The sequence below is a fragment of the Asterias rubens genome, chromosome 21, assembly GCF_902459465.1.
Source record: "Asterias rubens chromosome 21, eAstRub1.3, whole genome shotgun sequence".
NCBI classification, from domain to species: Eukaryota; Metazoa; Echinodermata; class Asteroidea; order Forcipulatida; family Asteriidae; genus Asterias; species Asterias rubens.
This window is the reverse complement of record NC_047082.1, coordinates 3169818-3184890: the sequence shown is the minus strand read 5'-3', so window position 1 is coordinate 3184890 and position 15073 is coordinate 3169818. Positions and strand designations below refer to the sequence as shown.

General features: G+C 37.9%; 1 protein-coding gene across 1 annotated transcript in view; it reads left to right on the top strand.

The window, feature by feature from the left end:
• LOC117304748 (spectrin beta chain, non-erythrocytic 1-like) overlaps positions 1–15073 on the top strand; it is a 30908-nt gene that overhangs the window by 4272 nt on the left and 11563 nt on the right. Inside the window, exon 3 of the mRNA XM_033789350.1 lies at positions 10616–10677. Within this exon, the coding sequence (XP_033645241.1) occupies positions 10616–10677 (62 nt within the window). The remainder of the gene's footprint in view (positions 1–10615; positions 10678–15073) is intronic.

The following is a 15073-nucleotide window of genomic DNA, read 5'->3' as shown; positions in this document are numbered from 1 at the left end:
CTAAGGAAGAACCATGGTGGAAACATGGTAATAATAGGCCTAGAATACCCCCCCCCCCCGATACGACTAGACACACTCAGTAAACCCAAAACCCGTAACCCCTTGACCCCACACCGTACCCACTGACAGCTCCTAAACACCGCCGTACGTGCAACAACCGGTGGTATGCAACCACCCGTTACGTGTTTTGGTGGAGCTGTTTGAGCTTGCCATTTCATGCCTTCCCTGGGACAGACATGAATAGGCCCAACCCCCGTCAACAATAGTTTATGGTAATCGTCAAAGTCATTGGAGCCTAGTGACGGATGAATAATGGTAAATCCGACAGCCAATTGTGGAAACTTTTTCAACAAACCAGTGCTTGGGGTGTGTGTGTGCATCGATTCATGTTGGTGGTGTGTGTGCTGATATGACACCGGTGCATGCATAGACGAGTGTTGACTACCGTGGGGGCAAGTCATCTCGACTATTTACTCGAGACGGGGGTTGTTCGTTCATTCAGCAAAACCTTTTCGAAGGTTTGTGAACGGCTGAGCCCTGTATCGGGTTACGAAAGAAAAGAAAGTTTTCTAGTTTTGAGTTTCAAACTAGAGAAAATAAAGTCTGTGAAGTGATATGCCTTCGTCGTCGGGCCGCTGGTGTTCCGAGTGATTGTTTACCACTTTTCAAAATGGCCGAGAAAAACCCCAAAGGGAAGGAAGCTGACGGGAAGGATTCTGTGTTTGAACAATCCATTCATGTCGCTAAAGGTTTGTAAATGTTTTTGTTATTTTAGGACAGGGATTTATTTATTATTCTCAGTTGTTGAAAAGAGTGTCATTATACTTGTACTGTGACAGAAGACCTCGTAAATACCTGTGCAGTTTTACTTTTTTGATAGTGGCACATGCATGACATGTGATACACATTTAGCAGACGACATTTCGACCATGCAAAAAGTGAAAAGCAATTCGCGCCTTGTGCGAAGTCGCCATGTGTGTGTGTACAAACTTGGAATAACATATTTTATCAGAGAACTTCCGAACTTTGAGTTAAAACTTTTACGATTTGCCTCTGTAATTTTGTTGCCATTGTTGTCACCTAAGGTCTATAAACTATCATACACAGTTCGGAATAATTTATTCATCATTTTCGTAAACAATTTGAAAGAATTTTCAAGTCTAAAAAGTGGTGTAGTCTGATAAAATTGTTCACACTCTGGCTGGCCTCAGTAGTAGTAGTACACATAGTGCAGTGGTCATAGGGGATAACTTTCTGTATGTCGCCACCACTTTTTCACTCATTTTTACAAAAAGGAATAATTGGATAACTTTCCGTATGGCGCCACCACTTTTTCACTCATTTTTACAAAAAGGGATATCTCAATGAGGTATATTAGATTACTATATTATTTCATATCGAATGAAAAAGTGGTGGCGCCATACGGAAACTTTTCCGAATAATTATCTCATTGAGGTAAATTAGATACTATGTTATTTCATATTGAATGAAAAATTGGTGCGCCATACGGAAACTTTTCCCAGCAAACTACAGTGTTTTATTTTTAAAGTTTGATGGAGGGAAGGGGGCGGGTACTATTTATGTGGGAATCCAATTTGAAATGCGTTGGCTTCATTCACAGTGGACTTAAAAAGAAAATTGTTTGCTGACAGAAGCAATAGATAATTGATATAAATTATTGTTGACAATGGATGATTTTGCTAAAACTGGCAGATTATATAAAATATAGTGCTCTCTTGTTGAATGCAGGAGTAGCCAATGGTTTTAGCAAGTAAAATTCTAGGTATTTTTAACCATAACTGCGTAGCCCAGAGTTCCACGAGTTTACATGCACAGTGATTGCAAGCAATGTAGTTGAATGATAGTGATGTAGAGAGGGAGAAAAACTAGAAAGAACATCCCTTCTGTCTTACAGAATGAAAAGGAAGTTTGGGAGGGTAATATTAATAAGGCCAATGTTGTAATTTTGCAAAGGGCACTTTCGTATTCCATTTTGAGGTATGTTGGACACAATATACTACTATGACACTTGCATTTCAGGTTAAATTTTTCTCTGTAGGCTATTTTACCAAACCAAAAGTGCAGTAAGCACAAAATCGGCCGCTAAGCAGCGCTATAAAATTGGGCCTAGGGTTAACAGTTGATACAGCCTCTATGGCTTCCGTGTACATGTACATTGTAACTCCGGTCCATGCCTGAAATGTGTACAAGATATTGTACCCAGTTTGTACATGAGGAGACACACCCACAGTCTGTGCACCCACTTACACAATCTATCTAAGGCAGTTGGATAGTCTTGTGGTAGTGATACATGGTTGTACATCACAACAGGCTAACTACAATCCAGCCAACTTACTGTTTATAAAGCAAACAACTTGTGGTTTAGGACTGTCAGCATTGTGGACACCTGTTTAGTGTGAGTCCTGCTACACATGTAAACAGTCCTGGGATTTCATGGAGGCCATGGTGCCCTCGTCTTGGCCTTGGTGCCCCTTTTCCAATGGAAGTGCCCTTTTCAAGATTAATGGCCTTGCCCTCTCAAAGATGAAATTTAAGGCCTGTGTTTCCATTTACATTCTTCTACAGTTAAATATTGTTAAATGTTGAACAAGTTTTGGATTTTTTTTTGAACATTCTTTATATCAAACTCGGCCTTTGCTCTCATTGAACATTTGACACTGAAGCACCTTTTTTTTCTTTCTAAACTCCACTTGTGCCTGTGTGATAACCAATAATATTTGTGTTTTACCCATACATCAAAGCACTTTACTCGTTGTGAAACAAGGACAAAGTGTGTCTGCAATAAACCCTTAATGCGATTTGTCAAGTTAATTTTCTAGTTTGTCAAAAAAATCATACTCCATTTAAAGAAAAGCTGATCCGCTATGCCCCTGAAGGCTTTATCTATCTGTGACAACCTTGCTTTGACCAAAGAGATTGACACTGCATGGGGTTCCTTTTAAATCTGGATCATACTTCACTTGAAATCCAATGCAAAGTGAATTACGTGACACAAACAATCACGCTGTTTTTCTATTTGTGACACAACAAAATTGGCTTTTCAATTGTTGTGTTGTGATGAACAAGGCTACCATTGAAAAGATCACTGACTGACCAAGGACTTCTACAAGTCTATGAAGTATAATTACTGTAAGTACAAGTGGGCCTGGTGAATTGAATCTCTCAATTTGTCAATAAACAAAATGCGTGAAAAGCAGACAAATATTTTTGCAACAATAAACAGGGGGGTTGAACATTCCTAGCAATTAGTATTGTTAGTGCTTTTTAGAGGGTTGTAGTTGGCCATGGGATCACTGGAGCTTCAACAAAACCAGAAGTTTTACATGTACTTCAAAAGTCAGTGACCTTAGGGGCCCTGGTGTGCAATGTCCTTAAGTCGTTGAAGATTCCAGAGTCCATTCATTGGGCGCAATTTACTCAGTGCTGCAGTGTGCAGTAAATCCATACTGACGTGGGTCACTTTGTGTATGCAGCATTTCTGTGTCGGTGGGAGTAATATGGGTTTACCCAACAGACCATAGAGAAAGGACAATTAGATAATGTCTTGTTGATGGTTACTACGAGAGGAGATTTGCTGTTGTAGTGAGATTTTACTTGCATTGAACGGGACTTGCGGACTTCAAGTCTTGTTTTCTTTTTTTGACCATGTCATTGCATAATAAGAATAAGTCAATTACTTGCATGTGTACATGTTCTATAGTTAAGCCACAATTTGGGTACTTTGTGGTGCTCAGGAACAGGCCTGAAGTTTCATCTTTGAAAGGGAAAGGCCACTTTCATTTTGTGAAGGGCACTTCCATTGGAAATTTTTAAACTCAGTTGGAAATTGTTGAAGGGGCACTAAGGCCTGGACCAGGGCAATGAAATCCATGGCTTCCATGTCCTCCGTGAAATTCCAGGTCTGTTAAAAGTCTATGGGAAAATTATGAAGGGGCAACAAGGACAAGACCAGGGCATCAAAGGCCAATGGTTTCTGTGGCCTCCATGTATTCCAGGGCTGTGGAATACGTACATAGATGCTCTAACAAAGACGCAATTTTGGGGTTAGTTTGTGATGTTCTGTGAGACAGTAATACTTCTGGATTTAAATCCGCCATAAGCCTTTTTTTTGTCCGATGGACTGTTAACAGCGGAGAATGCTGTTGACGTTGTACGGATAATGTACTCGCCAGTTACCAGCTGAGTATCGCTCATAAATCAGATAACATTCTCCATGTAACAACATGCTGATCAATACTATCAGGTTACAGTAAAGGAAGTGATGGTTCATCTTCCATGGTGTGACTATGGAGTTAGTTATTTTCTTCCTCCATGGTAACTACATGCCTCACTACCTCCACCGTGTGCATTTCATGTTCAGGTCCGGGCTTACTATGTCTCATGTCTAAAAGTCACCGTTACTGAAGTGAAACACTAAGGCCTGTTCACACTGTTCAAATTTCTTCAAATGTTCACATTTTATTTTCAATTCAAAGAAAATTATTGGGTGTCCCATTGGCATTTTATCAAAACAGGCCAATTATCATTATCATCTGATTGTTGTCCCAAGGTTTGTTTGTTGTAGTTTGCTTTATCAGTCATTATGAGAAGAAGTGTCTGTCCGGTGGTCCGGTGTGTTTACTATTTTCGTCTACGGTACATACGGTATTGACTCTGAGCCAGTCTGCTAATAACAGCTACAACATAAGAACAATTATTTCAATTTTCCAATGCCTTACAAATTTTGTGAACCTGTGCTGTGAATGTGGAATCCCACATGTTTTTTGTTTTAGTGCAGGTCCATTTAGTCCTGTAGTTCATCCTACAATGACAGATGCATGATGATGTACCTACAGGCAATATCCTGGTTCTTGTATAAGGAAGGGGTACATAAAGGGGATACTTTTAGGGATGTAGAAAGTTGTACAGGAACATTTTAGGCATTTGGGGGGCACTGAGGCAATAGATAAAAGTGCAAGTCTCTTGTGTGTTTGAATATTGTGACCTGTTAAAGTGGTTCCTAATTGCTTCCTATTTCGTGAAGTTGTGCAGGAACATTTGAGGCATTTGAGGCATTTGGGGCATTGAGGCAATATATTGTGCAAGTCTCTCAGGTTTTTGAACATTGAGACCTGTTTTGGGGTTCCTAATTGCTTCCTAATTCGTGAACACGATAATGCAAGGTGTATACGACCAAAGTGATCCCCAAAATGTAAAAATTTACATGAGACATTGCTTATTGACCTCCGTGCTATTAGTTACCTCCCTTGCCTTCTTGCACAGCCCTTTAATTCTGTATCTTGTCTTCAATCAATATTGTACAGACTAAAACAACAGGTTGGGGGACTGAGTGTGCCATGGCAATGGAAGGTCAATGACTGTTACTTCATGACCTCTGTCTGACCTTCAGTTCTAGGAATGCTGTCTGTAGCCATGGGCAATGTCAGGTTGTCTGATATTAAAAGTTGTGGTCAGTTGGCTCAATTTTACAGGAATCCATTATTAGCTTTCTTCAATGTCACAAATTCTGCTTGGAATTCTATTTCTTTCTTATTCAGGGACAAATTCAATGTGCAAAAGAACTATAGTGGGAAATAAGTTTACTCCTCTATTGTTGCAATATTTGTTGTTTGCACTTGCAGAGTTTTAGTTTTTCCAATTTTATTTTTTATAGCAAGGCTTCCTTTCTTGAGTATATCTTTTTTATTATAAATCATTGTTTCAAGGCCAAGCCAAGATCGTTTCATGTAATCTAATTGCTTAGCACTGACAAATTATTTAGATGTTTCATACAAACATGGTGTTATCTAAGAGTTGAATTTGAACCCTCGATAATAAGTTTAAAGAATTTGACAATACAAAAAAAAGGTGTGCCTCCTAAAAGTGGGCGCACTGGAGTTGCCTTTCACTTCTGAATTTGAAATCTCTGGAGCGGAAACAACCTTACCAAGGGCTGTTCTATATAACAAAACCTTCCAGCGTGGAGCTTTTCTCCTTCAAAAAACACCAATTGACTAGAGTCTGATGAATGAAGTCTGTTGAAAAAAAAGTCAAAGAATGACTGTGATTCTTGGATGAATTAATGCTATCGTCTTCTGCATGAATTCATGTGTACACACTGTGTCTATTGTGACTGGAACCTTATTGAACCCAAAAGGCTGGTGTGGTGTTGAGTTATAAAGGCAGTGAGTGGGTGTGATTTGGGGGAAAGGCTTGCCCTACACAGGTGTGTGGCCCCACCATTAGTCTCCTCTTATTAGCTTAAAAAAGTACAATCATGGTTCAGTCGAGTGACAGCAAAATATGATCAGAATTTAACGATAATATAGAACCACTCCAGAAGTATTAATATCTTGTGTAAAATTCTGCCTTTAAATAATATTAGTGAACTTTTTGTGAATGTTGTCATTTAACTATTCACCTAAGCAAGTCATAAAATGTCATAGTTTTGTAATTACACTAATTAGCACGAGAAGCTAATTAGGTTAGGCATACAGACTGTCATTCATTTGTGTTCAATGTGCTCTCTTAGTTGCCAATATAAGAGTATGGGAGGTAATTTCTTTAAAGGCAGTGGACACTATTGGTAATTACTCAAAATAATTATCAGCATAAAACCTTACTTCGTAACGAGTAATGGGGAGAGGTTGATAGTATAAAACATTGTGAGAAACGGCTCCCTGTGAAGTGACGTAGTTTTCGAGAAAAAAGTAATTTTCCACGAATTTGATTTTGAGACCTCAAGTTTAGAATTTGAGGTCTCGAAATCAAGCATCTGAAAGCACACAACTTTGTGTGACAAGGGTGTTTTTTCTTTCATAGTTATCTCGCAACTCCGACGACCAATCGAGCTCAAATTTTCACAGGTTTGTTATTTTATGCATATGTTGAGATACACCAAGTGAGAAGACTGGTCTTTGACAATTACCAAAAGTGTCCAGTGTCTTTAAAAGGAGTTACAAGAAAATTGTTCAATGATGTCATATCTTGCATTGAGATTTTCAACAACAAATTGATGTTTCCTTTCTTCGATCACCATATAAAAACAATGGCTTGTGAGTGTGTGTTTTAAATATATATAGTGCTGTGTAATGTTGTAGAGTAGGGAAATAGTGAGGTCGAATCCCACTCATTTTGGATTCTGTGATTATTGGATTTGGAAATGACATGATGCTACATTGAAGGAGTGAGCAAAAGAAATGCATGTGGGTTTTCTCGGGTCGATTTCACAAAGATAGTCTTATCGTAGCACTAGGACTAGGGGTTATTAAAAACTAAGTTTGCAAGTCGTAAAAACTAGTAAGACTAGTTTTAACTCTTTGTGAAATCTACCCCTGTAATTCTTAAACAAAAGGCACAGGTCTAAATTTGATCGCTCTACTCATTGCAACTCTGCGCTTACACCCCATGATTAAAAGGGCGTGGTAAGCGCAGAATCCTGTTGCAGAGCCTTGAAACTGGACCCTGCAAGTGTGTATAGTTGTAAGCTGACAAAGTGAGGTCATGTGTATTAAGTTTCTAAATTTGAATAAAGAGGTTATTTGGAACTCTCCATTCAAAATCCAACAATAGATATTGGTTCCGTCTGACGGACCCCATTCAGAGGGGCCTGGAGGCTGTTTCCACTGTATGATAGCGTGTCATAATAACTACCATGAGTGTTTTCATAACAGCAAACCTTTCATCAAAAATATTTTCTTAAGTTATCCAGTTTTTTTGGAATGATGGCTTTAAATTCCACAATAGATTCAGTTTCAGAATTCATGTTGGGGTTTCGTTTGAATGACTTAGTGGTCTACTTTATTGGGGAGGAAGGGGAAAAAATGTGACCCAAATTTAAGAGGGTTGGGCAAAAGGGAGGGGAGATTAAACTGATACCTTAAAAATTTACATAAATTCTTCTGCAAGTCATGCAGATCTGGTTCCTTACCTGGTAACTCTCAAAATTACTTTTGGGGCTTTAAATCACCAAGTTTCAAACACTTGGCCAGTATAACCCACTACCAAACTCATACTTTTGTAGATTTACGGATATCGAGTATGTAATTCTTAAATTTAGTTTACCCTTACACCGATGTGTGTGATATACTCAGTAGTTTTCCGAGTTCTGTGAAAAAATCACAGGCATATTACCCGGGTTCGAACCCACAACCTATGCAGTTCTAGAGCAGTATAAGGGTAAATCAAAATTAATATTATTTTTTTTGCTTGATGCGAATTTTCATCTATTAATGGTACTAGATGATTTTTGTTCACTTGGAAAGAAAAAAAGTTATCAACAAGAGCTGAAATAATCTATTAAAGTTTACACCATAGGTAAATGTAGGTAAGTCCCCAAATACTCATTCCTACTTTTACCCAAGGACCAAATGCTATGCCTGTAGATATGCTTTGAAAAGTATTTAAATCCAAATATCCTCTTATAAAAACACAAAAAGGAAGTATTTTGGTGCATTGAAGAGCTGTTCTTGTGGGGTTTTTCTTGAAATTTGAGCCGTGAGCATGCCTTACCACAATACTATTGTAGTTCTTGACCTGGTTCACTTCATAAGGAAGTTTATCGTATTTCTCCTCCACGGGCGATCGGTTTATAAAAACAGGCTTTAAAGGCAGTGGACACTATTGGTAGATACTAAAAATAATTATTAGCATAAAACCTTTCTTGGTGACGAGTAATGGGGAGAGGTTGATGGAATAAAACATTGTGAGAAATGGCTCCCTCTGAAGTGCTATAGTTTTTGAGAAAGAAGTAATTTTCCACGAATTTGATTTTGAGACCTCAGATTTAGAACTTGAGGTCTCAAAATCAACCATCTGAACGCACACAACTTTGTGTGACAAGGGTGTTTTTTTCTTTCATAATTATCTCGCAAGTTCGATGACCGATTGAGCTCAAATTTTCACAGGTTTTTTATTTTATGCATATGTTGAGATACACAAACTGTGAAGGCTAGTCTTTGACAATTACCAATAGTGTCCACTGCCTTTAAATGATTGTATTTTGTTACTCGTGCTGTGTCACCGCTTCTATTTCTTTGGTTCTTCTGGACTTCAGCAATTGTTGATATATCAGTAGTAATTATTCTGGAGCTCCAGACCCTCCATATTTTATATCGGGTTGGATTTTTCACAGTCCGTTCCCCCATTCCACTATTTAAGATAACTTCAAACCAGAGACCCAATAAGTCCAGAAGTTTGGTGGTTCTCTTTGCGTTTGTACTTGCACAAAGTCTCCCTGAGCTGTTCATGATTTTCCATTGGGATTGTCAAATACTCTGGAAAAGTTCCCCTTGCACTGTTAAATCTTCGCCCCTAGAATCCAGAGACCTTTTTGGTATTTCAAAGTGAAATTACTGCCATGCATTTCCACTTGGGAATATTTTACTTGTTCTTTTTTTGTTGGAGAGATTTCTAGAGTTTGTAACATCATCTTTGAGGTTGAAGTGAGGTTGGTCCTGGTCATTAAAAAAATGCAAAAAAAAAAAAATAACCTAACCCCAAAGCCCCAAAACCCAACTCAAAAGAAAAAAGGGAAAATGAATGTGTCCTGGGGCGTTAAATGAATGCTTTTATCCAAAATATTATAACAAAATAAGTTTATCTGTCAATGGCGTGGCAACCTCAGTGTTACTTCAAAAGTACCATTGACCATGCAGATTTTTATACAATACAAAATAAAAACCAAACCCAGACCCCATGAAGAGGTTGGCCCTCCTATTTTATTATTGCACTCATGCCATCATGTCTGTGCTCAATAAATCATAAAACCAGACTGGTTTTTGTTTTCTGTGTTAAGTAGTCACCCTCCTTCCAATATATTAGTAACTGACACCAGAATAGTTCATATAAAATGAACCCTATACTTGTGAGATCAACCTTGCAACAATCAAACAAGTTATCAGTGCACGTCTCTGTCCTTGCTCTATGTTGTTAGTAATAGTCTACTGATTTTGACCCCAGAATGGGGGTCTGAAAACCTCTTAAATAGTCAAGTTGAAAATGACTTATCAAATAAAAGTTTATTTTACAACTTAAGGTGAATCTGATCAGGGCCCAATTTTATCGAGCTGCTTAAGCATAAAAAGCAGCTAAGCACTAAAGAATTATACTTACCGGAATAAGGTTACCAGCCAAATTGCCATGTATTGTGTACAAGTTATCACTGGTATCTCGCTCATTTCTGCTAAGCAGGAAATTTTTAAGCAATATTTTCTGCTTAAGCAGCTCTATGAAATTGGGACCAGGGCTCAATTTCATAATAGCTGTTAAGCAGAAAATACTGTTTGACAATTTCATTAGCTAAGCAAAAATAAAAGTTGGGGCACCAGTCACAGCAATGTAAATTTACTGTAATTTTGAATGGTAATATGTTTCTTTTAAGCAATACTTTTCTGTGCTTAGCAAGTTCTTGTGCTTACAAAAATTTAAATGTAGGAGAAACTTATGGAAACAGAAAAAGACTGAAAATACTTGTAGTTAGTGTCAATTCCAAAATGGAATTCGAACTATGTTCAAGTGACATGAAAAGAATGGAAAGATACCACACCTTCAAGACCAAATTTGTTCTTCTAATTCTTGCAAAATTATAATTACATGATTTCTTTCTTTTTTCCAGATGCAAGAGATGATGTACAGAAAAGAACCTTCACTAAATGGGTCAACGCACATCTTAAAAAGGTGAGTTTTGTTTTAGACAAATTGATCTCCGAGACATATCAAATACCCCAAACCTAAAGTTTGTAAAAGCAGTTTTCTCTCCATCAAAATTTATCAAAACTTTACCCTTCAAATCTTGAGCTGTGGCTCTGTCTTAAGCCTGGTTCACACTTCCTGCGAATGTGAACGCGAATGTGGATGCAAATGCGTATGCGAATGCGAATGCGTATGCGAATGCGAATGCATATGCGAATGCGAATGCAATACAAATGTTAATGTCACAGGGCTGTTTTTGCTGCAAATGTTTCGCAGGAGTTGAGCTCTTTTCAACTGATGAGAATTATTCGTAGCGAAATTGTGACTTCAAAATTTGTATCGCATTCGCAGGAAGTATGAACCAGGTTTAATGCTTCATCTGCTCATTTGAAGCCCCATACAGAAATCATATATGTTGTCATGGTAACTGATACAGCTGTGGCCAAAGCCAAAGTAATGATGGTGAGACGTATTTCATCAAGTTGTAGCTTTAAGAAAAAATAGTCTGGTACCTTATTGGTAAAGGACACATCGTTGATGCTGTAGGCAGGGAACAATACAATCGCATGATGATAAAAAGGATGTTTACATCAAAATGTTTAAAACCCACCTGCTTATGTCATCCATGTGAGTGAAACAACAACCTGTTTTGAAGCTCTGGAGATGTTTGCTGGGTGACTCAGTGACTCGTTGTTAACATTATGGGATCTGTCTCTTTCTTTAGTTCAGACTACTTTAGTTCTGAAGAGAACTGTCCTTATTAAGAAAAAAACACTGTTCATTCAAAAGTAACAACTATTTTAAAATATACAATTGTTTTAGTGCACCCGAGCAAAAGAAAACCCTAGACAAAACTACCAACCCAAAAACTTTAAATCAGGCAAGAAGTTTAACGATAAAAAAAAAAATATCAAAACTCTTCAGGTCATTTTTTTCCTGAGCCTTAAAATTTAGGGGCATACATGTAGGAGCAAAATTTGAAATGTTATTGTGGTATTCAAAGCCCACTACAGGTACCTACAAACCAATAAACTTAAAGTACAATCAGGCAATGTTGAATGCACTTGCAGCGTCTACATTTCACTTCAGATATTGGGCTAAGATCATCAATCATTCAACAAGTTTCTTCGTGAGATTTTGAGCAGCAACATTTGTATTCTGTGCTGTACATTTTTTTTAACTCCTTGCAACATTCTAATATCTTAAAGCGTAAAGTTCATTTGACGGGAACCATTTCTACAAAGGATTTATTGCTATAAAGCTTGACATTCAGTGTCTAAACTTGGCTGTAAGATTCCAAAGTCCAGCACATCATATTTTAATTAAGGAGGACTTTTGATCTAAAACTCCCTTCTTGAAACTAACTGTCCTTAGAACATATCTGAAAGAGTGGTATTGATGTCATTCTCCCCAAAACAATATAATTTACCAAGGTAAGGAGATAACCGTAATCGGCTTTTTAAGTTTGGAAGATTTCTCATCTAAAAACTTCCTTTTTAAAACTAACTACATACCCTTATAAATAGTCATGTAATCTAAAATAATGGCTTGCTTTTATTGCATTCTCTACAACTGTTCTGTTATTTGGTTGCTGGCTCTATTGTGTACAAATGGGCAGTAATGCTAACGTGCACTGAACAGCTGATACCAGCAACCAACAGCAGTTATTTGTGCTTGTTATCAAATTATTAACTGATAATGTTATCTATTAAATAATTACATGCGCTAGAGTGCTCAAAGTGTACACTGTGCATTATTTACATACTATTTAGAATATGTTAAATGGAAGTAGTTACTGGAAAACTGGAATAGTACATTCATTAAACTCCTCTAGTTTTCAAGAAACATATCACAAAGGGATGGTACATCATTGGTTATTGGAAGAGTACATTCATTCCAATCAACTAGATTTTAAGAAACATATCACAAAGGGATGGTACATCTTTGGTATTGAACAAGTGCATTCATTCCAAAATTCTGATTTTTTTTATAGAAACCATATGGTCCCGGAAGTTTGGATATGCGCGAGACTTGCACAGTCTATTGGAAGAGTACATCGTTCCAATTATCTGCTTTTCAAGAATTATACAATAACTTGCTTAGTGGCATACAAACTTGTCATTTTAAATATCATAACCTGAAAACATTCTGAGGCAGATTGTTAGTGGTTTCAAAATGTTTGTGTACAAATACAGGTCGTTTTGAATACCTGAACTTGTTAATATTGAATGATTGTATTCAGTTATGCAGGTTCTTATTATTCCGCCCGTTAAATGAACTGTTGGCGTTCAAATATTTACGTTATTCTTGCTGGTTCAACTGAAGACATGTAGAGGAGATTTAAATTTAGAACGTTTTTATTTTAATTATGTGAATATCTTGAATGGTTTCCTCAATACCAGCTTGTAAATCTATGCGTTGCGATTGTTATGTCATCGTTTTACCTCTAAGTTTGCGACTTGATGACGTCAATGCGTAAGGTCTACACACTTTGGTATTACATCTGCCATCTCACCCCTTGAATCAAGTGGAGTGCATCAGAATGTAGACATGATGGCATGCAGGAAATATGTGTACCCCAAGCCGGATACTTTACGGAGGCAATTGCCTCCATGCCCCCTGGTCATTGCCTTGGTGCCCTTAAAATGCTCCAGTAGAAATGTACAATTTCTTCATAGGGTGTCCTTTGGAGAAAATGTCTTGATGCCCTTGCCCTTTCCAAAAATGAAGCATACAGACCTAGATATGATGGCATGCATGAAATATGTGTACCCCCTCCCCCACAGGTGAGAATTAATCATGATTACCTTCATGGTTAAACTAACATAGTCACTGGTTTCAATAGCAGTGTTGACTCCTTAGTTGTGATAATCAAACAAATCTTACCACTTCAGACTGATGACTTTATAGACCCTTAATGTGGGTCCACTGTCACGACTGTGACAGGAAGCAATTTGAATGGAATCTGCCCTTTGAGTTTTAAATGGGCAAACAACAAAATGATTAGGTGTTAAAATTCTTGTTTACTCCTGAGCGGACTATGATAAATGCTGTAGTTTCAAGAGGGTACATTGAATACATTTCAGTTTATCATTGACTGAGCTACCTACATATGTGGGTCTTTCAATCCATTTCAATCAAAGCAGGTCATGGCCAGATGGCCTCTTAGCCAGTTTTGGCTTCCTAGAACCACGTTGACTATTTGCTCCTGGGTCGTTACTGGTTAGGCTGTGGCTTTTAAGTCCTTAAATGCTTTGATTTTGATCCTTACCCAATTCTCTGATTCCAGTAACCTAATCGGTCCATTCCTATTCACAATGAGTCATTCAGTTTCATTGGCAATGGAAATCCAAATTAAAGAATTCCAAGGTCTCAAAATTGTCACAGTCTCAAACCATCAAACCAATATCTGTCTTGTAATTGATTCCAAAATGTATTGGGTTCCAATCCCCATTGAGCCATTCAACACTATTGGCATTGAAGCAACCATGGGGGGAGAAATAGAAGCAACGCACCTTCCAAACACCTCATATGTTTAACTTGACCTGGAATTTCATCTTTAAGAGGGCGCGGCCATTTGTCGTTGGCAAAGGGCAGTTCTCTTGGAAAATCTTAAGGTCTATGGGAAACTTTTGGAGGGGCGCCAAGGCCAACACCAGGGCAACAGTTCATGGCCTCTATGTAATTCCAGACCTACCACGCACACCTGGAAATGCAAGGCCATTCATTATGCCCCAACCTGTCCCTCTCAATACACCTGTATTGCTCTCAGTACAATGAAGCCCATATCAGGCCACCGTACCACCACGCCCCCTTTTCCAATGTCCATTCTCAAATAACTAAGTACTCATTCATGAAATACAAGATTGTTTGTATTTTTACAAAGGTTCTCTTGTAGGTCATAGCCATGGTGGCTGGCTCCCATTTCAGGTTTTTTTTTGTCATCCTGCTGTTTAATTTTCTCTCCCCTATAAAAAGTTCTCAGAATTTGTATTGATAGTGTGAATGGATTGACACACAATGAACTTTGGCCATTGGCCTTGTCATGTTGATAGAGGGCGTACTTTGTCTCCATGGTAAAAAAGTTGGCTGTGTGTCGGAATCAGGGTATAGTAAGGCTTGGTTGCTGTAATTTCTGCTGTGATTCAATTGCTCAAAGTTATCATTGACCAGTTAATGACATTGTTGTACAATTGTTGAAATTATGGCATCTTGATTTGTGAATAAATAATCATTTGATAGTTAATGTAGTGCTTAACATAAGTAGATTTTCTCTGTGAAACCAAAGCACTTTAAAAGAGTTTTTTATTTGGTGTCTTTAAAAGCAGACCCAAGCCACTGTACAAGTGAATTGCCCCTGTTTTACAGTAGCTCCATGGTA